This window comes from Natator depressus, chromosome 26 (assembly GCF_965152275.1).
Source record: "Natator depressus isolate rNatDep1 chromosome 26, rNatDep2.hap1, whole genome shotgun sequence".
Taxonomy (NCBI): domain Eukaryota; kingdom Metazoa; phylum Chordata; order Testudines; family Cheloniidae; genus Natator; species Natator depressus.
The window spans coordinates 14,704,226-14,723,450 of NC_134259.1; the positions used below are offsets into that span (position 1 = coordinate 14,704,226).

At 70.2% G+C, this 19,225-nt stretch overlaps 1 protein-coding gene across 2 annotated transcripts; it reads right to left on the minus strand.

Annotated features, from left to right (window-relative positions):
• Positions 1-1,878: 1,878 nt before the first annotated feature.
• On the minus strand, positions 1,879-18,417 carry SEMA4C (semaphorin 4C). Of its 2 annotated transcripts, none has more exons than XM_074940359.1 (15): positions 18,284-18,417; positions 14,269-14,444; positions 9,224-9,372; positions 8,790-8,852; positions 8,386-8,484; positions 7,504-7,600; positions 7,213-7,329; positions 6,634-6,785; positions 6,231-6,406; positions 5,795-5,939; positions 5,253-5,475; positions 4,804-4,919; positions 4,393-4,550; positions 4,065-4,135; positions 1,879-3,593 (listed from the first exon to the last, which is right to left on the minus strand). In XM_074940359.1, the coding sequence occupies exons 2-15, from the start codon at positions 14,378-14,380 to the stop codon at positions 2,761-2,763; spliced, it is 2,511 nt and encodes an 836-aa protein (XP_074796460.1). In that variant the 5' UTR covers positions 14,381-14,444; positions 18,284-18,417; the 3' UTR covers positions 1,879-2,760. The 2 variants fall into 2 exon arrangements, with proteins under 2 accessions (XP_074796460.1, XP_074796461.1); XM_074940360.1 differs by lacking the exon at positions 18,284-18,417 and adding an exon at positions 15,688-15,707.
• Positions 18,418-19,225: the final 808 nt, after the last annotated feature.

The following is a 19,225-nucleotide window of genomic DNA, read 5'->3' on the forward strand; positions in this document are numbered from 1 at the left end:
CCCTCCCACCTTCCTGCTTCATTCCACCCTCCCCACGGAGCACCCCTGCCCCAGTGCCGAAGGGCCAGCGAAAGCAGATCCTTTGCCTGGGCCCAGCATGGCACACGGTCTCCCCCGGCCCTGGCAAAGGGGCTGGCCAGGGTCCACTGCCCCTCCAGCAAAGGCTGGGAGGGTCTGTATGGGGCTCAATAGTACCAGCTCCTCCACCCACCACTAGGGGGAGCTATCGCACTGGACTGCAGGGGGCCAGGACAGCCCCACCCATCCCCAGGCCCTGCAGGGGCAGGGAAGGGCCCTGAGCGCACAGCGCCCCCAGCAGGATGGCGCCGGTCCCCCCGGGCGCTGCACACTCTGGACTTGGGGGAGTCAGAGCCCGGCCGTTCGTGTGGATTTAACCGGGATCGACTGGGGCTCGGGCCAGCCAGCCCCAAGAGCCACCAGCGCTGGGGTGGCCCTGCAAAGCAGACAGCTGTCAGCAGGGACCGAGCACCTGGCCAGACTCCCGAGCGCTACCCCACAGGGCTGCTCCTGGGGGACCCTGGGAAGCTGGCAACCCCCGGCCCCCGCTTTCACATCACGCCCCAGTGAGCAGGGCGCTGGCCCTGCCCAGAAAGCCTCAGCTATAGACTGGCTCTGCCCCTAAAGGGTTAAGCAGGTTAGCACTTGCTTTGGCTGCAGCTGATCTGGAGAGTGACAAGGTTGCAACGACTGTTCTAAGCTGCACCTGTGCTTTAGAGGAGGGAGCCTGGCAGGATCTTTCAGTCTCTGTGGTTTGGGGAAAGGGAAGGACTAGGGCTTTCAAGGCAGAGCTTGTCACATGCTGGGGCAGGAGAGGGGGGGCACAGTTCTGAGAGGCGCCTGCAGGCAGGGATCCTGGGATTGGGCTGCAAAGCCGGCAGGAGGGGTAGGGTTCAAAGGCCAGTGAGCGAGATGATCAGTGGGGTGCCCTGAACCCCCCTAGCCTGATGCCCCAGGGCAGGCAGAGCACAGCACAGATCCACACATGCCTGTCCCCATGGGACTGTAGCAGGATCAGGCCCCTCTCCATAGGGCCGTGAGCCTGCGCCCATGGGGGCAGTGCCAGAGCAGGGCATGGAACCTAGGGGTCCTAGCTTGTGTTGGGGGTGGGGGAGGGGGGATCCCAGCCAGCCCATGCACTGATCCCAAGAGGGGTGGGAACAGAGGGGGCTGGGGAGGGGAGGCAAAGCTGCAAGAGGCTCCCCCCAACCCACAGAAACCTCCCACCCCGCCGCACGGATTAGGCAGAGACCCTGCGGCTGCTGCTTTAAGAGCGCTCCAGGCCCGGCAGGGGCCCAGCCCTCCCCCTTGGCAGGGAGGCCAGCTCCCAGGGGAGCGCTGGCTTTTTCCACTCTGGGAAGACTCAATGCCCTTTTATAGGCCGCCCGCTCCTTTTTCCATGAGCTCACAGGCCGGGGGCCGGGAACAGCCCTCCCCCAGCCCGGGCAGGACTCCCGCGCTTTGGCCCGGGCACCTCGGGCAGGGGGTGCAGGGCCCAGGTCAGGCACAGACAGCGAGGCCAAGCCCCGGGGGGGTGCGTGGGGAGGGTGCATGCGCTAGCTACAAAATGCACAGTGCTGTCCCCCCCCACCCCCAACTCAGCCCAACTGCCCACCCCCACGTCTCTCTCAAACCCACCCCAACCCCAGCAGAGCCGGGAGCAGAACACAGCACCTGCCGGCACCTACCAGCCCCCCCCCCCACAAACGGCAACAGGCACCGGCTGGGGTTTCTCTCCCTTTTATTATTAATATAAAAATACTCCAATATTTACAGCCAATAAATATATTTCCGTAACAAATAAATTACACAGGGGTGGGGTGGGTCCTTGTTGCTTATTTACATGGATGGGGGGGGGGCAGCTGGCGTGCAGGATGGGGGGTAGGTGGGGCAGGAACTGGCTTGGCCAAGAGGCAGGGACCCAGGCGGGATGCGTGGGGGGGGTATTTACACTGGTGACCCCCACCCCACCTCCTCCACTCCTCGGCCAAGTCACCAAGTCCATCTCTGCAGTTTGAGCAGGCCTGGGGGTCACAGGAACACAGCCCCCCATTCCACCAGCCCCGCCCCCACCTGGGCACAAGGACACCATTGGCCCATCGCCAGCATGCAGGCCGTGGGAGGGGCGTGGGAGATCACCCGCTTTGGGGGGCCAGAGCTGACTTCCCCCCCTCCTCTCCAGGGACTGCCGCCCACAGGTAATGGGGACGGGCGCCCTGTTCCCAGCATGCAATGCAATCCTGCCCAACGTTACTGGGAGGGCATCTTGTGTCAGCTCAGGGTCTGCCCTCGCTCCCACATGCCAGCGCCCACTGGCCAGTGCCATGCCAGCCAGGATGGGCAGTTACAAGCAGCCAACAGCACCAGGCCGTGCCTCTCGGGCGAGCCGGCCTCCAAAATCCAGCCAGCATCCACTCCAGGCACCAGATCCCAAGTAGGCTCCATCCACCCAGGATCCGGGGCAGACTCGTGCGCCCCCTCCGTCCGTCCAGGACCTGCCCGTGCGTCTCAACCAGCCGCTCCCAGGGCCCAGCCAGGGGGGCAGAGTCCAGGGCCGGGGCGGACTCCGGAATGGGCCCGATCCACTGAAACACCCGCCCTGGGGTATCGAAATCCACAGAAAGGGTCCCACGCGTGTCCTGAAATGCAGAAGCGTCCCGGCGGGGCCGGGCGGGGGAGCCCGGGGCCCCCGGCCGGGTCTGAGGTAGCCGCGCCTTGTGCCAGAGGCCCGCAGCCCCGGGCTCACACCGAGGACTCCTCGGGGTTGGAGTCGGGCAGCGCCTGGCGCTGCTGGAGCTTGCGCCGCAGCTCCTCGGCCAGGTCGCCGTAGCCGGGCCGCTCCTCGGCCCCCAGCTGCAGGCGGATGTAGCCGTTGGAGGAGGAGCCGCGGATGCTGCCCAGGTGGATGCGGCTGGGCGAGTGCGGGGGCGGGGAGGCCAGGGGCTGCCCGGGGATGCCGTTGGCCGGGGGCGAGGGCGTGGCCGAGCCGTTCTGGCACACGGCGTGGCCCGGCACGATCTTGAGGGAGCCGTCCGAGTAGTAGTAGCTGGCAGGGTCCCAGAGCTTCTCGTCCGAGTCGGCGCTGGGGACGAACTTGGGGCTGGAGGGCTCCTTGGGCAGCTCGATGGGGTACACCAGGGTGCTCTCCGCGGCTTTGGCGCCCTTGGCCAGCTCCTCCCGCAGCCGGCGCCGCAGGGACAGCACGACCAGCAGCAGCACCAGGCACAGGGCGCCCAAGGCGATCGCCACCATCCACACCAGCCCCAGGCTCTCCAGCGGGGCCCGCGCCTCCAGCGTGGCGGCCGGGCTGGCCACCACCGACACCACGTAGCCCTCGGCCGCCAGGCGCGCGCCCTGCTCCTCCGAGAAGCACCGGTAGGCGCCACCGTGCTGGGGGCCCGCGCCCAGGAGGACCAGGGCCTGCAGGCGGGCGTCGTACAGCAGCGAGGCCTGGTCCTCGGCCAGCTCGCGCCCATCGAAGGTCCAGCGTGCCCGGGCCAGGTTGGAGGTGAGGCGGCAGGGCAGGACCAGGTCTGCGCCGGCCACCACCGTGACGTTCTTGGGAGTGACTTTAACTGCAGGACAGAGGGGAGAAGGGGTCAGGCTGAGGTGGGGGCTGGACCCCCTCCCCACCAGCCCTCTGCCCATCCCACAGCCCTGCCCCAGAGCTGGGCACACGGACGCACCAGGGCTGTGCCACGACCGGCAGGGCATGGGGGGTGGCTGTGGCCTGTAGGATGGGTACACGGGAGATGTTTGGCTGAGTCATGGACTGGCCTGACAGCCCAGGGGCCAAGTGCCCTTCACCCAGGTCCTGGGGATGACCCAGGAGAGGCCCTGGGATGGGAACCCAAACCCTGCAGCACAGGGCAGCACCCGTCAGCCTGGCTGTCCAGCTGGGGAAACTAAGGCACAGAGAGGAGTCCTGGCTCCCAAACCTGCGCTGGGAGGGGGCCCCCCAAGCTAACAGAGTGCACGTTCCTCCCCCAGCCCCTTTGGCTCTCAGGGAGCTCCCAGCCTGGGGAGGGGCGCCGGTGTCCTCTCACCTGAGGGGGCTGCTCGGAGGAGGTTGCAGAGAGCCGTGTCCGCGTTCACCACGTCCTGGACCAGCAGGGACCTGAGAGAGACCCGGAGTCAGCACAGCCCCAGCTGTCCCCGTGGGGCACCAAGCCAGTCACTGCCCCTTGGCAGCCACTGCTCTGGATGGGGGCCAGAGCCCGGATGGGGAGGGGAGGAGACCTTCCAGTGGGGCAGGACAGGGCAGGGAGATGCTAATCAGGGCCCTCTGGGAGGGCGCAGCCCCTTCCTGCCCCGCACATGGGAAGTGTCCGGCCCGCAGGCCATGACCCCTCCCTCAGCCCCCGGCCCCCTCACCCGTCAGCGCCGTCAGCCCGGAGGCAGCGGCTGGCGTTGCGGCTCCAGGCGCAGTAGGGGTCCTTGGCCAGGACGCAGTCGGTGCAGGAGCGGTACTTGGCGCAGTCGGCCAGGGACAGCCGCACCACCTGGGAGCGAGATCCGGCAAAGAGCAGCTTCTGGGGGGGGGCAGGGACACACACATCAGTGCTGATGGAGCAGCCTAGAGCCATCACTGCCCATACCCTGTGGCCCCCCCTCCCCAACAGCCCCCTGGTTATCCCCCCCACACCTGGCCCCCTCCCCCACGGCACCCCCTGTTATCCCTGCACCCACAACAGCCCAGGACATCCCCCATCCCACACACACTCCCTGTGCTCTACCCCGCCCCCCACCGCCCTCTGGTTGTCACCAAGGTGCCCCGCCCCCTACCTTCTGGTGGGCCAGCACGAGGCTCTCGATGGGCTGTGCCGGCTCGAAGACCTGCAGCTCCTCCACGAGATGGACGCGGGAGGGCAGGACTAGGGCCTTGTGGAGCCACCCATCACCTGGAAGAGCCGCAGGGCAGGGTTGCAGGGAGCCGTGCGCAGGGGAGGGGCCCCAGGCAGCCCTCATCACTCCTGCAGCACCCCCACGGTGCCCCCAGTAATGCTTCGGCCACCCCAAGCTGGGAGATGCACCTCCCAGGTTGCCCCCCCCATCACATGCTCACCAGCTCCCAAAGCGGCCCCCCCCAGCACCGGTGCGCCATGCAGCTGAGAGGTGCCCCTCCCCCCACTGCACCCCCCGCTGGGCATGGCTGGGCCCAGGCTGGGGGCGGGGGGGGCTGAGCCTCTTGAGGGAAGGGGAAGGGGAAGGGGGAGCAGAGCCCTGGTGGGTACCTGTCCCAATGAAGAGCACGTTGTAGGAGGCCCCATCCAGCCCGCGCACCCGGTCCACCACCAGCCGGGTGAAGTTGGCGTCCTTCTTGAGCAGCAGGGGCCGGTTGTGGCACGGCAGCACCGGCTCGTCCATCAGCGGGTGCTTCTTGGCGAAGTTCAGGGTGTTGTCCGGCAGCTCCAGCGAGCTGGCGACACCATTCTGCCGGTGCCAGTCCGTGATGCACTGCGGGGAGAGGGGCTGCGTCAGTGCGGGGCCGGGCAGCGCCCAGCCCTCAGCCCAGAGGGGCCAGGCACCAAGTGAGGGCAGAGGACACCACCAACCTAGGGGGCAGGGCATAGCTTAGCTGGCAGCCTGGGGGGTAGAGGCAGCTGAAGTGCCCGCGCTGGGAGGGGGACCCCATTTAGCCCTGGGGTGGGGATTGGCGAGTGCCCACCCAGCCTGCAAGGGGGCACTGCTCTGGGGGGTGGTCTCTGGCAGAGATGAGAGCAGCTGGCGCTCCCCGCTGTGATGGCCGGGTCCCCCCAGTCCCCGTGGCACTTACCGCCCCAGGCCGGGGGCTGGGCACCTGGTCCGAGTACCTGCCCCACTTCTGGGCCTGCTCCCGGTACTCCTTGTAGGGCCCCTCGAAGGCCTTGCGCACGTCCTCGATGTGGTACTGGCAGACGGCAGAGACGTCCACGTCCCCCCTGTGGGGAGGGAGGGTGAGACCCAGCGTGGAGCTGGGGCTGGGGGTGCTGGGAGGATTGGGGGGGGGATGGCCGGGGCAGAGCCTGGGGGGTGGGAGGGAGCTGGGGAAAGCGTCTTCCCTGGCCCGGGGGGGTGTATGAGAGTTGGGGGGCAGCCCTGGGGAGACGGGCCCAATGGCAGGGTTGGCACTGGCTGCGGAGGGGCGGGGGTCTGTGGAGGCGGGACGGAGGCAGCAGGGCCAGGGGGGACGCCCAGTGGCCCGGGGCTCCCCATTCCCCCGCCGTGCTCACCAGCGAGCCTGGAAGAGGCCGAAGAAGGTGGTGTCGCGCCAGCCAGCCCCGCCCAGCGTGTACACGGCCTGCAGCCGGTTGAAATGCAGCTGCTGCTCCGGGATGGAGCAGACCAGCCGGGCCTTGAGGAACGTCGTCCACTTCTTCTGCAGGGTCCGGGCGCCGCCCATGTCCCCCTGGACAGAGGGAGGCACCGCGTGAGGGGCCTGGACAGGCCAGACCCCGAGAGCCCCATGCCCTGGCCCAGCCTGCCTGGCACCAGCCCCGGGAGCTCTCCTGCCTCCCTCGACACCGAGCCACCACCAGGGTCCCCCCACAGGGCCCGGCCCCCGGGCTCCGGCCACGCCGCAGCGTCTCTGGGGGCCCCTCCCCGAGGGCTGGTTGCCGCAGCTCCCAGCCGTACCTTGCAGACCCGGGCCACGCGGGCCACCACCTGCTCGGCGTAGCAGTCGTACTCCACGGCCCGCTCGCTGAAGAAGAAGTAGACCTTGTCGTCGTCCCCGCTGCCGCTGCCCATGCTCTCCTGCACGTAGGCTGAGCCCACGAAGTGGGGCTCTGCAATGGGGGGGGGCAAGTGAGACCAGGGCTCGTGGGCCCCACATCCGTCCAGCTCCCCGCTCGGGCCCCCCAGCCGTCACGCTTGGTGCCAGATGCCCTGCTGTGCCCCGTCCAATGGCCCCCCCGGGTTGCTGCAGGACCCACTCCCCCAGAGCCCCCCACTCAGCGATGCAGCCTCCCCGCCAGCCGGAGGCCACATGGGGAGAGACCCAGGACTTGGGCAGCGGGAGCCTTACAGCTCACCAGACCCACAGTGGGATGGGCTGGTACTGGGGGGCCCAAGGGGGCTCCTCTCAGAGCCCCCTCCAGTGAGAGTCCCTCCCCCGACAGAAAGGGGGCTGCAGGACCAACTGTGCGACCTGTGGCCCCGGGGCCCTTCTCCCCGCCCATTCAGCCAGCCCCCCAGGCCTGCGCCCCCCCTCACCATTCAGCCAGGAGGCCAGGTACTCCGTCTTCATGGAGTAGTGGGGGCCCCGGTTACGCAGGATCACCGGCTCCGTCCCCAGGAAGTTGTTGAGTGTCGCCGAGTACAACTCGCCATCTGGACAGCATGGCCAAGAAGGGGTTAACTGGGTGCACGGGGCAGAAATACCACCCCACCCCCAACCCCAGCCCGGGCACCCTAGGTCCCAGCCCCCAGCCCAGCCGGACACTCCCCGGCCCAGCCCGCGGGCCCCCAGCAGAGGCCCCCCCCCCCCCGAAGGGCGCCACCTACCCACGATGAGGCCCGTGTGGCCCTTGGCCGGGTCGTAGGGGCACTTCCCCTTCCCGTCCTCGAAGGCCTGCCTGTTGAGGGAGAAACTGGACAGCTCCTGGAAGAGACGCCCCCCACGCAGGGTCAGTGGGGCCCGGCGGGACGCAGCCTGCAGAGACGGGGCTGTGCTGGGCCCACAGCTGGGTCTGAGAACGCCCCACGGCTCGGCTCCACCCCGGCCATGCAGCGGGCAGCACCTGTCAGCATCCCCTGCTTCGTTCGCCACCTCGGACTCCCAGCTTCTACCGGCAAAATGGGGCAGGGGGCGCGGGGCAGGAGCCGCTCCCGGCCCCGGCCCGGCCCAGCCCAGCCGGGGGTGCGGCAGGAGCTGCCCCCGGCCCCCGGCCCAGCCCGGCTCAGCAGGGGGCACGGCGGGGGGCGGGGCAGGAGCCACTCCCGGCCCCCGGCCCCGCCCAGCAGGGGGCACAGCGGGGGGCGGGGCAGGAGCCACTCCCGGCCCCCGGCCCCGGCCCGGCCCAGCAGGGGGCACGGCGGGGGGCGGGGCAGGAGCCGCTCCCGGCCCAGCAGGGGGCGCGGCAGGGGGCGGGGCAGGAGCCGCTCCCAGCCCAGCCCAGCAGGGGGCGCGGCGGGGGGCACGGCAGGAGCCGCTCCCGGCCCCCGGCCCGGCCCAGCAGGGGGCGCGGCGGGGGGCGGGGCAGGAGCCGCTCCCAGCCCAGCCCAGCAGGGGGCGCGGCGGGGGGCGGGGCAGGAGCCGCTCCCGGCCCCCGGCCCGGCCCAGCAGGGGGCGCGGCGGGGGGCACGGCAGGAGCCGCTCCCGGCCCCCGGCCCGGCCCAGCAGGGGGCGCGGCGGGGGGCGGGGCAGGAGCCGCTGGCCGTACTCACGATGTAGGTGCACTTGGGCTGGAAGGCGAAGGTGCCGCACGCGTACAGGTGGGAGCTATTGTAGCTCTGGAGGAAGCGGATGTAGTTGAAACAGTCGGTCTGGGGAGAAAGGGGCTGGTTAGTGGGCGGGGGGGGTCTATCCGGGTTCCCCCCACCCCCGGCGGTGCCAGGGCAGGGCTGGCCATGGAGCAAGTAGAACTTGCCTGGGGATGTGGGACCCCGCAAGCTCCCCCAGCCCGGGGAGGGACGTGGCACGTGCCATCACCGTGCCGCACTGGGACCTGCCCCCCAAGCGCAGCAGGGGCTGCAGGACAGACCCGTGGGCTAGGCGGGGGGCCCCTGCCCACGGGGCGAGGCCAGGGGCGGGCGGGGGGAGCCGGGGCCCCTGTGTCCAGCTGACGTACCTGGTTGTTCTTGCCCTTCTGGATACATTCCACTTTCTTCTCTGCCGGAGCCTCCCAGGAGATCTGCCAAGCCAGAGGGAGTGGGGTCAGGGGTGAACCAGCCCCCCCAGGTCCTGCCCCCCCACCCCATCTCCTGCAGCCACAGAGGGCTCAGCCCTCCACGGTCCCTGACATCTGGGGGGGCCCCTACCTGGGTCAAGAGCCACCCCCCCTTCCCTGCAGAGGAGGTGCCCAGCAACCAGCCCAGGGCACGGCCAGGAGAACACGCCCGCGTTCAGGGGGTGCCCAGCAGGGGGTGCTGCTCCCCAAGGGGCTGTTTAACCAGCACCCCCAGGCCAGCCAGACCCCTCGTGGCTCCGTCCCCCTAGATGGGGGGCACCGCCAGGCTTTGGGGGCCACTCCCAGGCCCTGTGGTGACCCCGCCCCCCTCATACCGCTGCCTTCAGCTCCATGGTGCCAGTGGCAAGGGCGAAGATGGCCTCACGGGCACCCACGTACAGCACCCTCTCGGCCTCGCCCAGCGTCAGCGTCTTGTAGTGGGACACGCCCGCCTTGGAGAACCGCTTCGCCACGTCCTTCAGCTCTGCGGGGAGGGGACGGGAGGGCGTCAGGGCACTCGGGGGCCTGCGGGCTCCTGGGGGCACAGGGCCAGACCAGGGCCTGGCACCACCACCGTGACCCAGGCCGCCTGCTGCCCGGTGCCAGCCGAGGGGCCTGGAGAGAGGCTGCAAGGCCCCAAGTTCCAGAGCCGCGTGGTAATGCCAGGGCTCCCGCCCCACACCCTGCCCCAGCGAGGGCGAGCGAGTCCCTCACTCCCGGGCTGCACCCTGGGGGCAGGCGGGATCCAGGAGTCACAGGGGTCCTGCTGGCTGCTTGACTGGCACCCCGGTCACTGGACCAACCAGCTGTAGGGCAAGGGGGGATCCCACACACTGGGGGGCAGGTGCTGAGGGATCCCGGGGGCCAAGGCTAGCAGGGAACGAGACTGAGTCTGGGCTGGCTCCAGGACAAGGCTCCATGAACCTGAAACCCTAGAGAAGGGCGTCCTGGAGACAACTCGCTCTCTGCCAGCAGGAGTGTAACTGCCCCAGCCGCCCCCCGCTTCCTGCCCTGAGAGCCAACAGCCCCCAGCAGAGATGGGGCCGGACAGGCAACAGGGCCAGGCAAGCGGCTGCTGCCCCCTTGCACTGTCATGACTGGCAGCCCCTCACTCCCGACCCGCAGCCCCTCCCTGCCCCCCACCCAGCTCTGCCGGTGCCCCTCACTCCCGACCCGCAGCCCCCTGCTAGCCCAGCCCCGGGGTCCTCCCCCCAGCTCCGCCGGTGCCCCTCACTCCTGACCCACAGCCCCCTGCTAGCCCAGCCCTGCCCCCCACCCAGCTCTGCCGGTGCCCCTCACTCCCGACCCGCAGCCCCCTGCTAGCCCGGCCCTGTCCCCCACCAGCCCTGCCGGTGCCCCTCACTCCTGACCTGCAGCCCCTGCTAGCCTAGCCCCGGGGTCCCCCCCAGCTCTGCCAGTGCCCCTCACTCCCTACCCACAGCCCCTGCTAGCCCAACCCTGGGGTCCCCCGGAAGCTCCACCGATGCTCTTCACTCCCAGCCCGCAGCCCCCCACGCTAGCTGCTATCCTAGCTGGGAACAGCCCTGAGCTTGTGATCTCGTCCACAGACGCCCTGAGCCTGGAGACAAATTCAGCTGTAACGTGCCCCTTCCTTGGGGCCCAGGCCCCACAGGGCACAGAAACCCGCTGAGCGCCCTAGGCCGGGGGAGCTCACGTGGGACCGACCAGCCAGCCCCGCCCCGGGCGCCAGCCCCTTCCCGGAAGCCCCCCTTGCCCCCCAGGGATCCGCTCGCTCCTCGCGCTGGCTGGACAAGGGAGCCATTGTCGGGGATGCGCCGGGTGGAACCTGAGAGTGCTCAGCCTGGCGCCCTGGCAGAGGGGCCCTTTGCCGCCCCTGCCCAGCCCAGCCGCCAGGGCCGGCTTTGTTCAGAGAAAGGGCACATTGATGGGGACAGTGGAGCCGGGGGGGCGCATACAGAGCTAACTCCAGCCACTCTGGGCTGGGGGGAGGGAGATCTGCCAGGCACTGCTGGGGGCGGGGGGTGGGGGGGTGGGCAGTCGCCCACACAGCCCTCCATTCGCTCTGCTCCAGGCCGGACACAGCGCTGGGGGCCGCACGCTCTGCCTTCCCGGGGAGCTGCGGGACCAGTGCAGGGAGGCTGGAAAGGGAAGTCGGGGACCAGCAGCTCCGGCCCCGTAAGCGGAGATGGGCCAAGCTGATGGCAGGAAACCCAGCACCAGCCCGGTCGTGTTACCAGCCGCAATGTGAGCCCCCCACACAAACCCATCCCCCAGACTGGCGCAGAGGGCCCAGGGTATGGATCGCTTCACACTGGCCTGGAGCCTTGGGAGAAACAGGGACCCCCCCACCCCCCCTTCCAGGAAGCCTCCTGTGTCCCAATCCCCAACCCAGGAGCACGTCACCCCAGGCCAGGGACCGGCTCTGCAGTCCGGGTCTGTACAGCGCCTGGCACGACGGCACCAGGGGCACAGGGAGATTCCTAGACGCTGCCACGTACAACACTCCCAAATACACACACGCCAGCTGGCATGGGGGGGTCCAACCAGGCCGCATCTCCCTGGATCCTGAACCCGGGGCGAGGGCAGCCGAGCGCGGACATCAACGCAAGACACGGCGCCGCACAGCAGGCTCCAAGCCAGAGCTGGAACCGCCGCGGCCAGCTCACCCCTGCCCCCAGCGCTGCCCCCATGCCCTGGGGTACAGACCCTGCCAGACTTGGCATCCCCAGCGCCTAGAGTCGCAGACGGGCAGCATGGGCACCCTGAGGTGACACAGGCAAAGCGGGACTGGACGCAGGGAATGAGCCTCCCCAGAGATGGTCACACCCGCTCCCCCACACGAACACCCAGAGACTCCTTCAGCACAGGCCAGGAGCACTGGGAGGTGGGGGAGACCCCCCCGGCACCCTGGAGATCAGGGCTCCCAGGGGAGATGGAGAACCTGGGGCCTCGGCACTGAGGGGGCTGGCTCGGCCGCTCCGCCAGCTGGGGCCCATTAGACCCGGGGAGCAGAGCCCGCCACAGCGCCGCGGCTGATCAAAGCGGGCACCTGGCTTCAATCAGCCCCCCTCCCCCACTCACCAGCCCAGGGTTCGGCTGGGCGGGGGAGGGGAGCCCGCAGCACTGCTCAGCCCCCACCATATGGGGAGACAGGCCGCGGGCAGCCGCACCCGAGAGGATGGGCCCAGCCCCCCGCAGCGGGTAGAGCGGGCACCAGCCGCGCTTGTGGGGCGAGGCCAGCGCTGGCCCCCCTGGCGAGGAGCCAGGGCCCCCGACCCCCTTCCCACCCCACAGCCAGGCCGGGGCCTGGGAAACGGACTCAGCGGGCAGCACCCAGCCCCAGTGCAACCCCAGGCTGGCTGGTGCATCTCAGCTCCTACAGGGACTGGGGTGCCCAGAGAGCCGGGGGGTGGAACGGGGGGGGGATGCAGAGCCCGAGTGCTGAAGGGGGCCCAGGAGGAAACCTGCCCTGGGCGCAGCGGGGTCAGCTTCCAAGCAGCCCTGGGCGCAGAGAGCCTGGCAGAAGCGGGGGCTGTGGGTCGGGAGTGAGGGGCACCGCCCCATGACACATCCCCGCCCATGCGCCAATGGGGGCTGTCAGCCCCCCAGAGCGAGCGCCAAGGCGGGGAACGAAGATGGGTTTGTGCCGCACCACGGGACCGAGGGGGGAGCGCCCAGGGAGCAGAGACAGAGCAGAGCGGGCACAAGGGCCGGGCGCCCGCCCTGCATGGCAGGAGCCGAAGGAGGGGCTGTGGGCACAGGGGAGGGACGCCGCCCCCGGGCCCAGCCCCTGCGCTAGGGGAGCAGCAGGGCACAGGATGGAGGGGAGCCCTGGGGAGGGCAGCAAGCAGCAAACAGGATGAGATCATTGCCCGGGGCTGGCACAAACACCTGATGTCACCTCCGGAGAGGCAGCCCCCTGGGGCCAGCCAGGCCCCCTTCCCACCAGCCGGGGGGGGGGGGGGGGAGCCAGGGAGGGTCTGGGGACCCCAGCGTAGGTACCACGGAGCCAGGGGGCGAGCAGCTGGCCCCGGCCTGCCCCCCATGGCTGGTTTGGCCTGTCAGCCATGGCCAGGCCAGGGAGGGTCACCCCGGCAGAAGGACGGAGGCCCCCGGTTTGGCCAGTGTTAACTCCGGCAGACAGCTGGAGCCACCCACCCGGTGGGAGGGCAGGGAGGCTGCTGCTGGGGGTCCCGGGAGGGGAGGGGGCTCCCAATCCCATGCCAGCGGGAGATGCCCGCCAGCAGCGCCCGGCCGCCACGACTCACCATGGCCCGGCTGTGCCAGCCAGATTTATGCAAAGGGACGGGCTGCCCCCAAGGGAGGGGCCAGGCTGCCAGGGCCATGGGTGCTGCCCTGTGCCCCACGCACAGTCCAGGAGACGCCCCCTCTGGGCAATGGGCCCGGTACTGGGGCCTGAGCTCCCCAAACCAGCTTCACCCCCCAACAGGGCTCAGAGCAACTGTGGCGTGTCCTCCCCCCGCCCCCCCCCTCCAGCCAGGGGCCCCAGGGCTGAGCACACCCCAGTTTTACTGCAGCAGTCACTCCTACCCTGTCCTTTGCCTCTCCCAGCTCCCCGCTCCAGCCCCTTGAGTCAGACCCAGAGGGGGTCGGGGGGACGTGCTCCCGTCCCAGGGAACAGGCTCCAGGGACTCCCCTGGGACACAGGGAGGCCATGGCTGCCCAGGGAACTGTACCCAGGTCTGCCAAGTCTCAGCTAGCACCCTAACCACTGGGCCTGCCTTCCTCTCCTGGGGTGGGTGCAGGCTGGACTGGGAGCTTCCTCCTCTCCCACCCCCCCCAAAGGCAGGGATTCTCCACAGCTGCCCCCCAGCACAGGGACACTGCTGGCCCCTCACCCTCACTGCACAGCGAGCCAGGGACTGGCCCAGCCCCGGGCACATGGGATTTGGGGGTTTCCTTAAAGCCTCAGCTCCTGGAGTCCCAGGATCACGCGAGTCTCTGCATTCCCCTTTAAACAGCGAGAGATGGTTATGGCTGCAGAGCCAGGAACGCAAGCCTGACAGTGACACGCACAGACCCCCCACCTCTCCCCAATCTCAGCACTGCGGAGCCAGACCCTCGACTTCTTTGTTAAAATTTGTCATCCCTCCAGGCCCCTCTGCCCTGAGTCGCTAGGATCCCAGCTCAGCACCGTGGGGCGGATGCTCCTGGGGACAGGCTCCAGGGGTCTGTCTGATGGGGTGTTCCCAGCCCCACACCTCCACAGACCCTCTGCTGCACCCCCATCCTCTATCCTTTTAACGCCAAAAAGCCCAGCCCAGACCAGGGCACCGCACTGGTTCTGTGCTTTCAGCCAGGGCTGGGCGCCACCCGACAGAGACACGACACATCCCCCCAGCCCGGCTGTGCCCGACCCGGCCACGGGTGCACTCACCATTGTAGGGGATGGTTTTCCTGGGCACCAGGTTCCACCAGGCGGTGTCGGTAGTGCCCACGCTCAGGCAGACGGCGGTGAGGAGGGCGAGGCCCGGGAGGCTGGTGTCCATGCTGCCCCGTGGCACGCTGGGGTCTGGCCTCCCTGCGCCCGGCTCCACTCGCTGCTCCGGGGGCCTGGCGGTGAGAGACGGGCAAGTTATGGGGGGCCAAGGGCAGAGGAGCCAAAGCACGTGGGCAGGCAGGAAACCGGGACAAGGGAGCCATTGAGATGCCTCTGCTCTGAACACTCAGCTGGGGTGGGGTGGGGGGGAGGGCTGAGCCAGCCCCAGATTCCCCCACCCTCCCCCGCAAAGCACTCCCTGCCAAGCCAGCCCCAGCCCCATGGAAGAGTAAATGGGTCTGACCCAGCCAGGTAGGAAACGACCATGGGGGGCAGCCCTAGCCCCAGAGCCAAGGGCAGGCTGGTGGGGGATTTGCCCAGTGTCAGAGAGGGAGGCGCACACAGGAGCTCTTGGCTTCTCTTCCCTTATCCACAGCGAGCGCCCCCCGCCTCCACAGCCACCCCCCTTCCTAGGCGAGTGTCCCCCACAGGAGCCGGGGGTGCACCAGCCCCTCCTGCTGGGAGCTTCCCCCGACTCTGCCAAGCGGAGCCGGTGCCACCCCTGGGTCACGGATTCCCTTTTTTGTGGTCACCTCATTCGGTAACTACTTCCTGCCATCAATGGGGCTGGTGCTGAGTCAGCGGGGGCGGGAGAAGAGCCGCGGGGGCTGCCAGCAAAGCTGCTCCTTCCTCTTCCCAGCTGACACACAGCTGCGCCCCCCCCCCCCCCCCGGGATTACTCCACCTTGCAGCCATCACATCCTCTGCAGGAGGAAACTCCACACAGGGATGGGTGAGGGGGTTTCCCCATTCAGAGCCCCAAAGGGGCCCCTCTGAGCCAATCCCGACGGGGCAGGTCCCCACAGGCTCCTTCCGAGAGGGAGCCGAGTCTCCTGGGTTCTATTCCCAGCTCTGACAGACTCCCTCTCTGGCCTTGTGCCTCAGTTTCCCCCTCTAACATGGGTAGAAGGACACCAGCCCAGGTGGCGGCTGGTGAGTTACCTCCACGCCAGTGAGGGGCTTTGGGACCGTTGGCTCTCTCCTGCCCTGTGCTGGGCCTTTGCCACCCCAGACACCTGGCTTCCCGCTGCCAGCCTGGAGCAGAGCGGGCAGAAACGTGCCTGGAGCCCCATGGGGAGAGGGGGGCACTGCTGCCCAGAGTCCCCCAGCATGTCCTGGGGAGGGACTGACGGAGACCATAGGTGGGACACGGCCTCAGAGGACAGAAGGTGCCCATGGTGTCCAGCCGGGCAGGAGCCAGAGTGGGGGGGATGACAGGGCAGGGCTGGGGGGGCGATGGATGTGGGAAGAGCTCACAGGTTACCAGCCGGACAGCGGCAGGAGCATAACTGTTTTCCATGAAGGGAAGCAGGAAGCCGCCTCTCCCTCCCCACAGGACACGCAGGGGAGAAGTGGATTTCCGGCCAGGAAGCGAGGCAGTGGGCTATGGGAATCCTGGCCAGCCCGGCCAGGAAGCCAGCCACACCAATGGGAGATCCGGCTGGGGACAGGCCAAGGGGGCAGCCCCTGCCCCTGCCCGAGCTCGCCACTCCCAACGGAGTCAAGGGAACATCTGGAACCCCACCAGCCCAATCCAGCCTGCGGGGACCAGCCCCTGCTCTCAGCCCCTCGGAGTTGGTGGGTCTTCGACCAGTGCATCAAACACCCACGTCACAAGAACGACCACTGTCTGGCAGCTGCTCGGGGGGCTGGAGGGGTCAGGGCCCAGGGCTGCCCATGGGGACAGGGGATGGGCAGCTCAGGAGACCAAGCCCGAGTCCTTGTTGGTTCCTGCGCAGGGGACGGATCCTGCCCCTGCTCCACCAGCTGCTGGACCCACGGGTCAGGAGCCACCCGCAGCAGGAGAGCGCCGTGCTCTCCCTCGAGGAAAGGCCTGCCCCTGGCACACCCACCTTCCAGCTGCCCCGGGGCAGGGGGAGACGATGGGCACCACGTGGGGGGAGGGGGAACTCCAGGAGCACGGCATCACCCCACGCACAGGGCTCAACCAGGGGCAGAGGAGCCCAAGCCCAGGGACCACGGGAGATGCCAGGCCCCGAACCCACGGAGCGTGGCAAGGGGCAGTGCCAAGGGGGACCCCTGGGGGCCCAAGACCCCTGGCCACACACGGCCAGGCCAGCGGAGCAGCTGCCCATGCCAGCCTAGCCCAGCCCGGGGGCCCAGCTGCCGTGTGGGGGAAGGGGGCCAAGGCAGGCGCGGCCCAGCCGCCGTGGGGCTCGCCATTCCCCAGCCTGGGGGGGGGAGAGACCCCCCAGGTCTCCCCATTGGGCTCCCCGCCCGAGGGGGGACAGGGGTGAGCGCACTGCCAGCAGGCCCAGCACTAGTCAACCCCGCAGGGCCTGGCCAGCCCCGGCTCTGCCCCACGGAGCCAGCCCAGCAACCGGGGCAGGGGTGGGCTGCGGGGACTCTGCCTGGGGTGCAGTGGGGCCGAGAGCTGCCCCCGCCGCCCAGCACGGAGCCGCCCCCCAGCAGCCCTCCCCGCCCCCGCCAAGCACGCAGCCCCCCCTTGCCAGCACGGAGCTGCCCCCAGCAGCCGCCCCCGGCCGGCACGGAGCCGCCGCCACCCCCGGCCAGCACAGAGCCGCCGCCCCCCCCCCACCAGCAGCCGCCCCGGAGCCGCCGCCAGCAGCCGCCCCCGGCCAGCACGGAGCCGCCGCCGCCGCCGGCCCCCCCCCAGCAGCCGCCCCCCCCGCCCAGCACGGAGCCGCCTCCCCACCCAGCAGCCCCCCGCCCCTCGGGCTGCGAAGGAACAAAAGCCCGGCTGGGCCCGGCGCGCTCCGCCCCCTGCCGGCCCATTGCTCTCGGGGACCGGCCCCGCCGAGCGGGGTGGGGCAGCCCCCCCCCCAGGGACCGAGCTGGGTGGGGGCGCTGCCAGCTCCGCGGGCTCTAGGGAAGCCGCCCGGGGCTGCAGGGGGCGGGCCCGGGTCCCCCACTCCAACCCCCGAGTCGTCCCCCCCCACCCCAGAAGATGGGGGCAGGCGGGAGCCAGCGCCGCGGGGCGCCCCGGGCCCGGAGCAGCGGGGGAGCCCGAGGCCCCGCGGGGCTGGAGCCGAGCCCGGAGACACGGGGGGCAATAACCCCCCAAGGGGGCAGCGGAAGAGGCTCGCCGAGGGCGCTGCTTGCGCCCCCCCCCCCGGCCGCCCCCCGGGGAGCGGGGCTGGGCTGGTTTCCCGGCGGAGCTGGGAGAAAGGAGAAGCGGGCGGAGCCTCCTGCAAGCTCAGCGGGCCGCAGCTTTGCTGACACGACCTGGACAGGGGGCGAGGTCCTGCGCCCCACAGCGCGGAGCCGGGATCCCCCCCCGCCGGGTCCTGCCAGCTACCGACCCCCGCCCCGGGGACTTCGGCCGTCGGCGGGGAGCCCGAGCCCCTGGGCTGAGGGGCCCCCGCTCCCCCGAGGGGAGGCTGCAGGAGCCCTGGGTGCAGGGAGCGCAAAGGGGCTTTTCGGGGGGGGGGGGCAGATCTGCCCTAAGGCTCCCACCACCGGAGTCCAACCCGCCCCAGCCCTGAGGGCCCAGCCTGGAAACTTTGCAGCGCAGTTGGTGCTCGCAGAGAGCAAAGCCAGCCCCCCCCCCAGTCTGGGGGGGCCCCCGCCCGCCGCGCTCGGCTGAGCAGGGGGGGGCCGGGGGGGCGCTCGACCCCAGCCCAAGGCTCGTTCGCACAAAGAAAGTGGGTCAACTGCGGGGGGGGGCTCCGCGGGCTGCAGCCTGCCCTGGAAAGCGGGGTGCCGGCTGCACGGGGGGGCTCCCCGCCCGACGGGGGGGCTGCGGCGAAGGGGGCCCGGGGCGACGCGCTGGGGTTCGCTTCCCTTTGAGCCGCAAGCGAGCCGAGCCCGGCAGCCCCCCCGCAAACACCGGAGAGGAACAAAAGCGGCTTCTCGCCTCCCCCCGACTCACCTTCGGGGCTCTGGGGCCCGGCCCAGCGCGAGAACCGACGAGCCCGGGGTTGCGGGGCGCTCGGGGGGGCACGGCGCTGGCGCTACCCTTTCTTTGCTCGCCCCGAGCGTGCAGCCCGCTCGCCTGCCTGCCTCGATTCCCCTCCTCCGGCTGACGTCAGCGGGGGCGGGGCTCCCTTGCCAGATGAATGGGACGCCTCGGAGCCCACCCCCCAGCGTCCGCTGCTGCCGCGGGGCCACGGAGAGCCCTTAGGATCAGCCCCGGGAGGGTGGATGGTGTGTGCCGCTGGGGCTGGGGGTGGGGCTGGATGGGGCTGGGGGTGTGGATGGGGGTGGAGGGCTGGGGGTGTGGATGGGGTGGGATGGGAGTGGGAGGCTGGGGGCAGGGGGTGTGGCTGTGGCTGGAGGTGTGGAGGGCTGGGGGTGGGGGATGGATGGGGCTAAGGCAGGGTGTGTGGATGGCCGGCAGGGGGTGGGGGATGGATGGGGTGTGGATGGATGGGGTGGGGGGCTGGGGTGTGGGTGGATGGTGCTGGGGGCAGGGGGTGTGGATGAGGGGTGTATGGATGGTGTGGGGGGCTGGGGTGTGTGGGTGGATGGGGCTGGGGGCAGGGGGTGTGGATGGGGTGGGGGATGGATGGGAGTGGCAGGCTGGGGGCGTGGATGGATTGGGGGAGGGATGGATGGGGTGGAGGGCTGGGGGTGTGGATGGGGTGGGGGATGGATGGGAGTGGGAGGCTGGGGGCAGGGGGTGTGGCTGTGGCTGGAGGTGTGGAGGGCTGGGGGTGGGGGATGGATGGGGCTAAGGCAGGGTGTGTGGATGGCCGGCAGGGGATGGGGGACGGATGGGGTGTGGATGGATGGTGTGGGGGGCTGGGGTGTGGGTGGATGGGGCTGCGGGCAGGGGGTGTGGATGGGGTGGGGGATGGATGGGAGTGGCAGG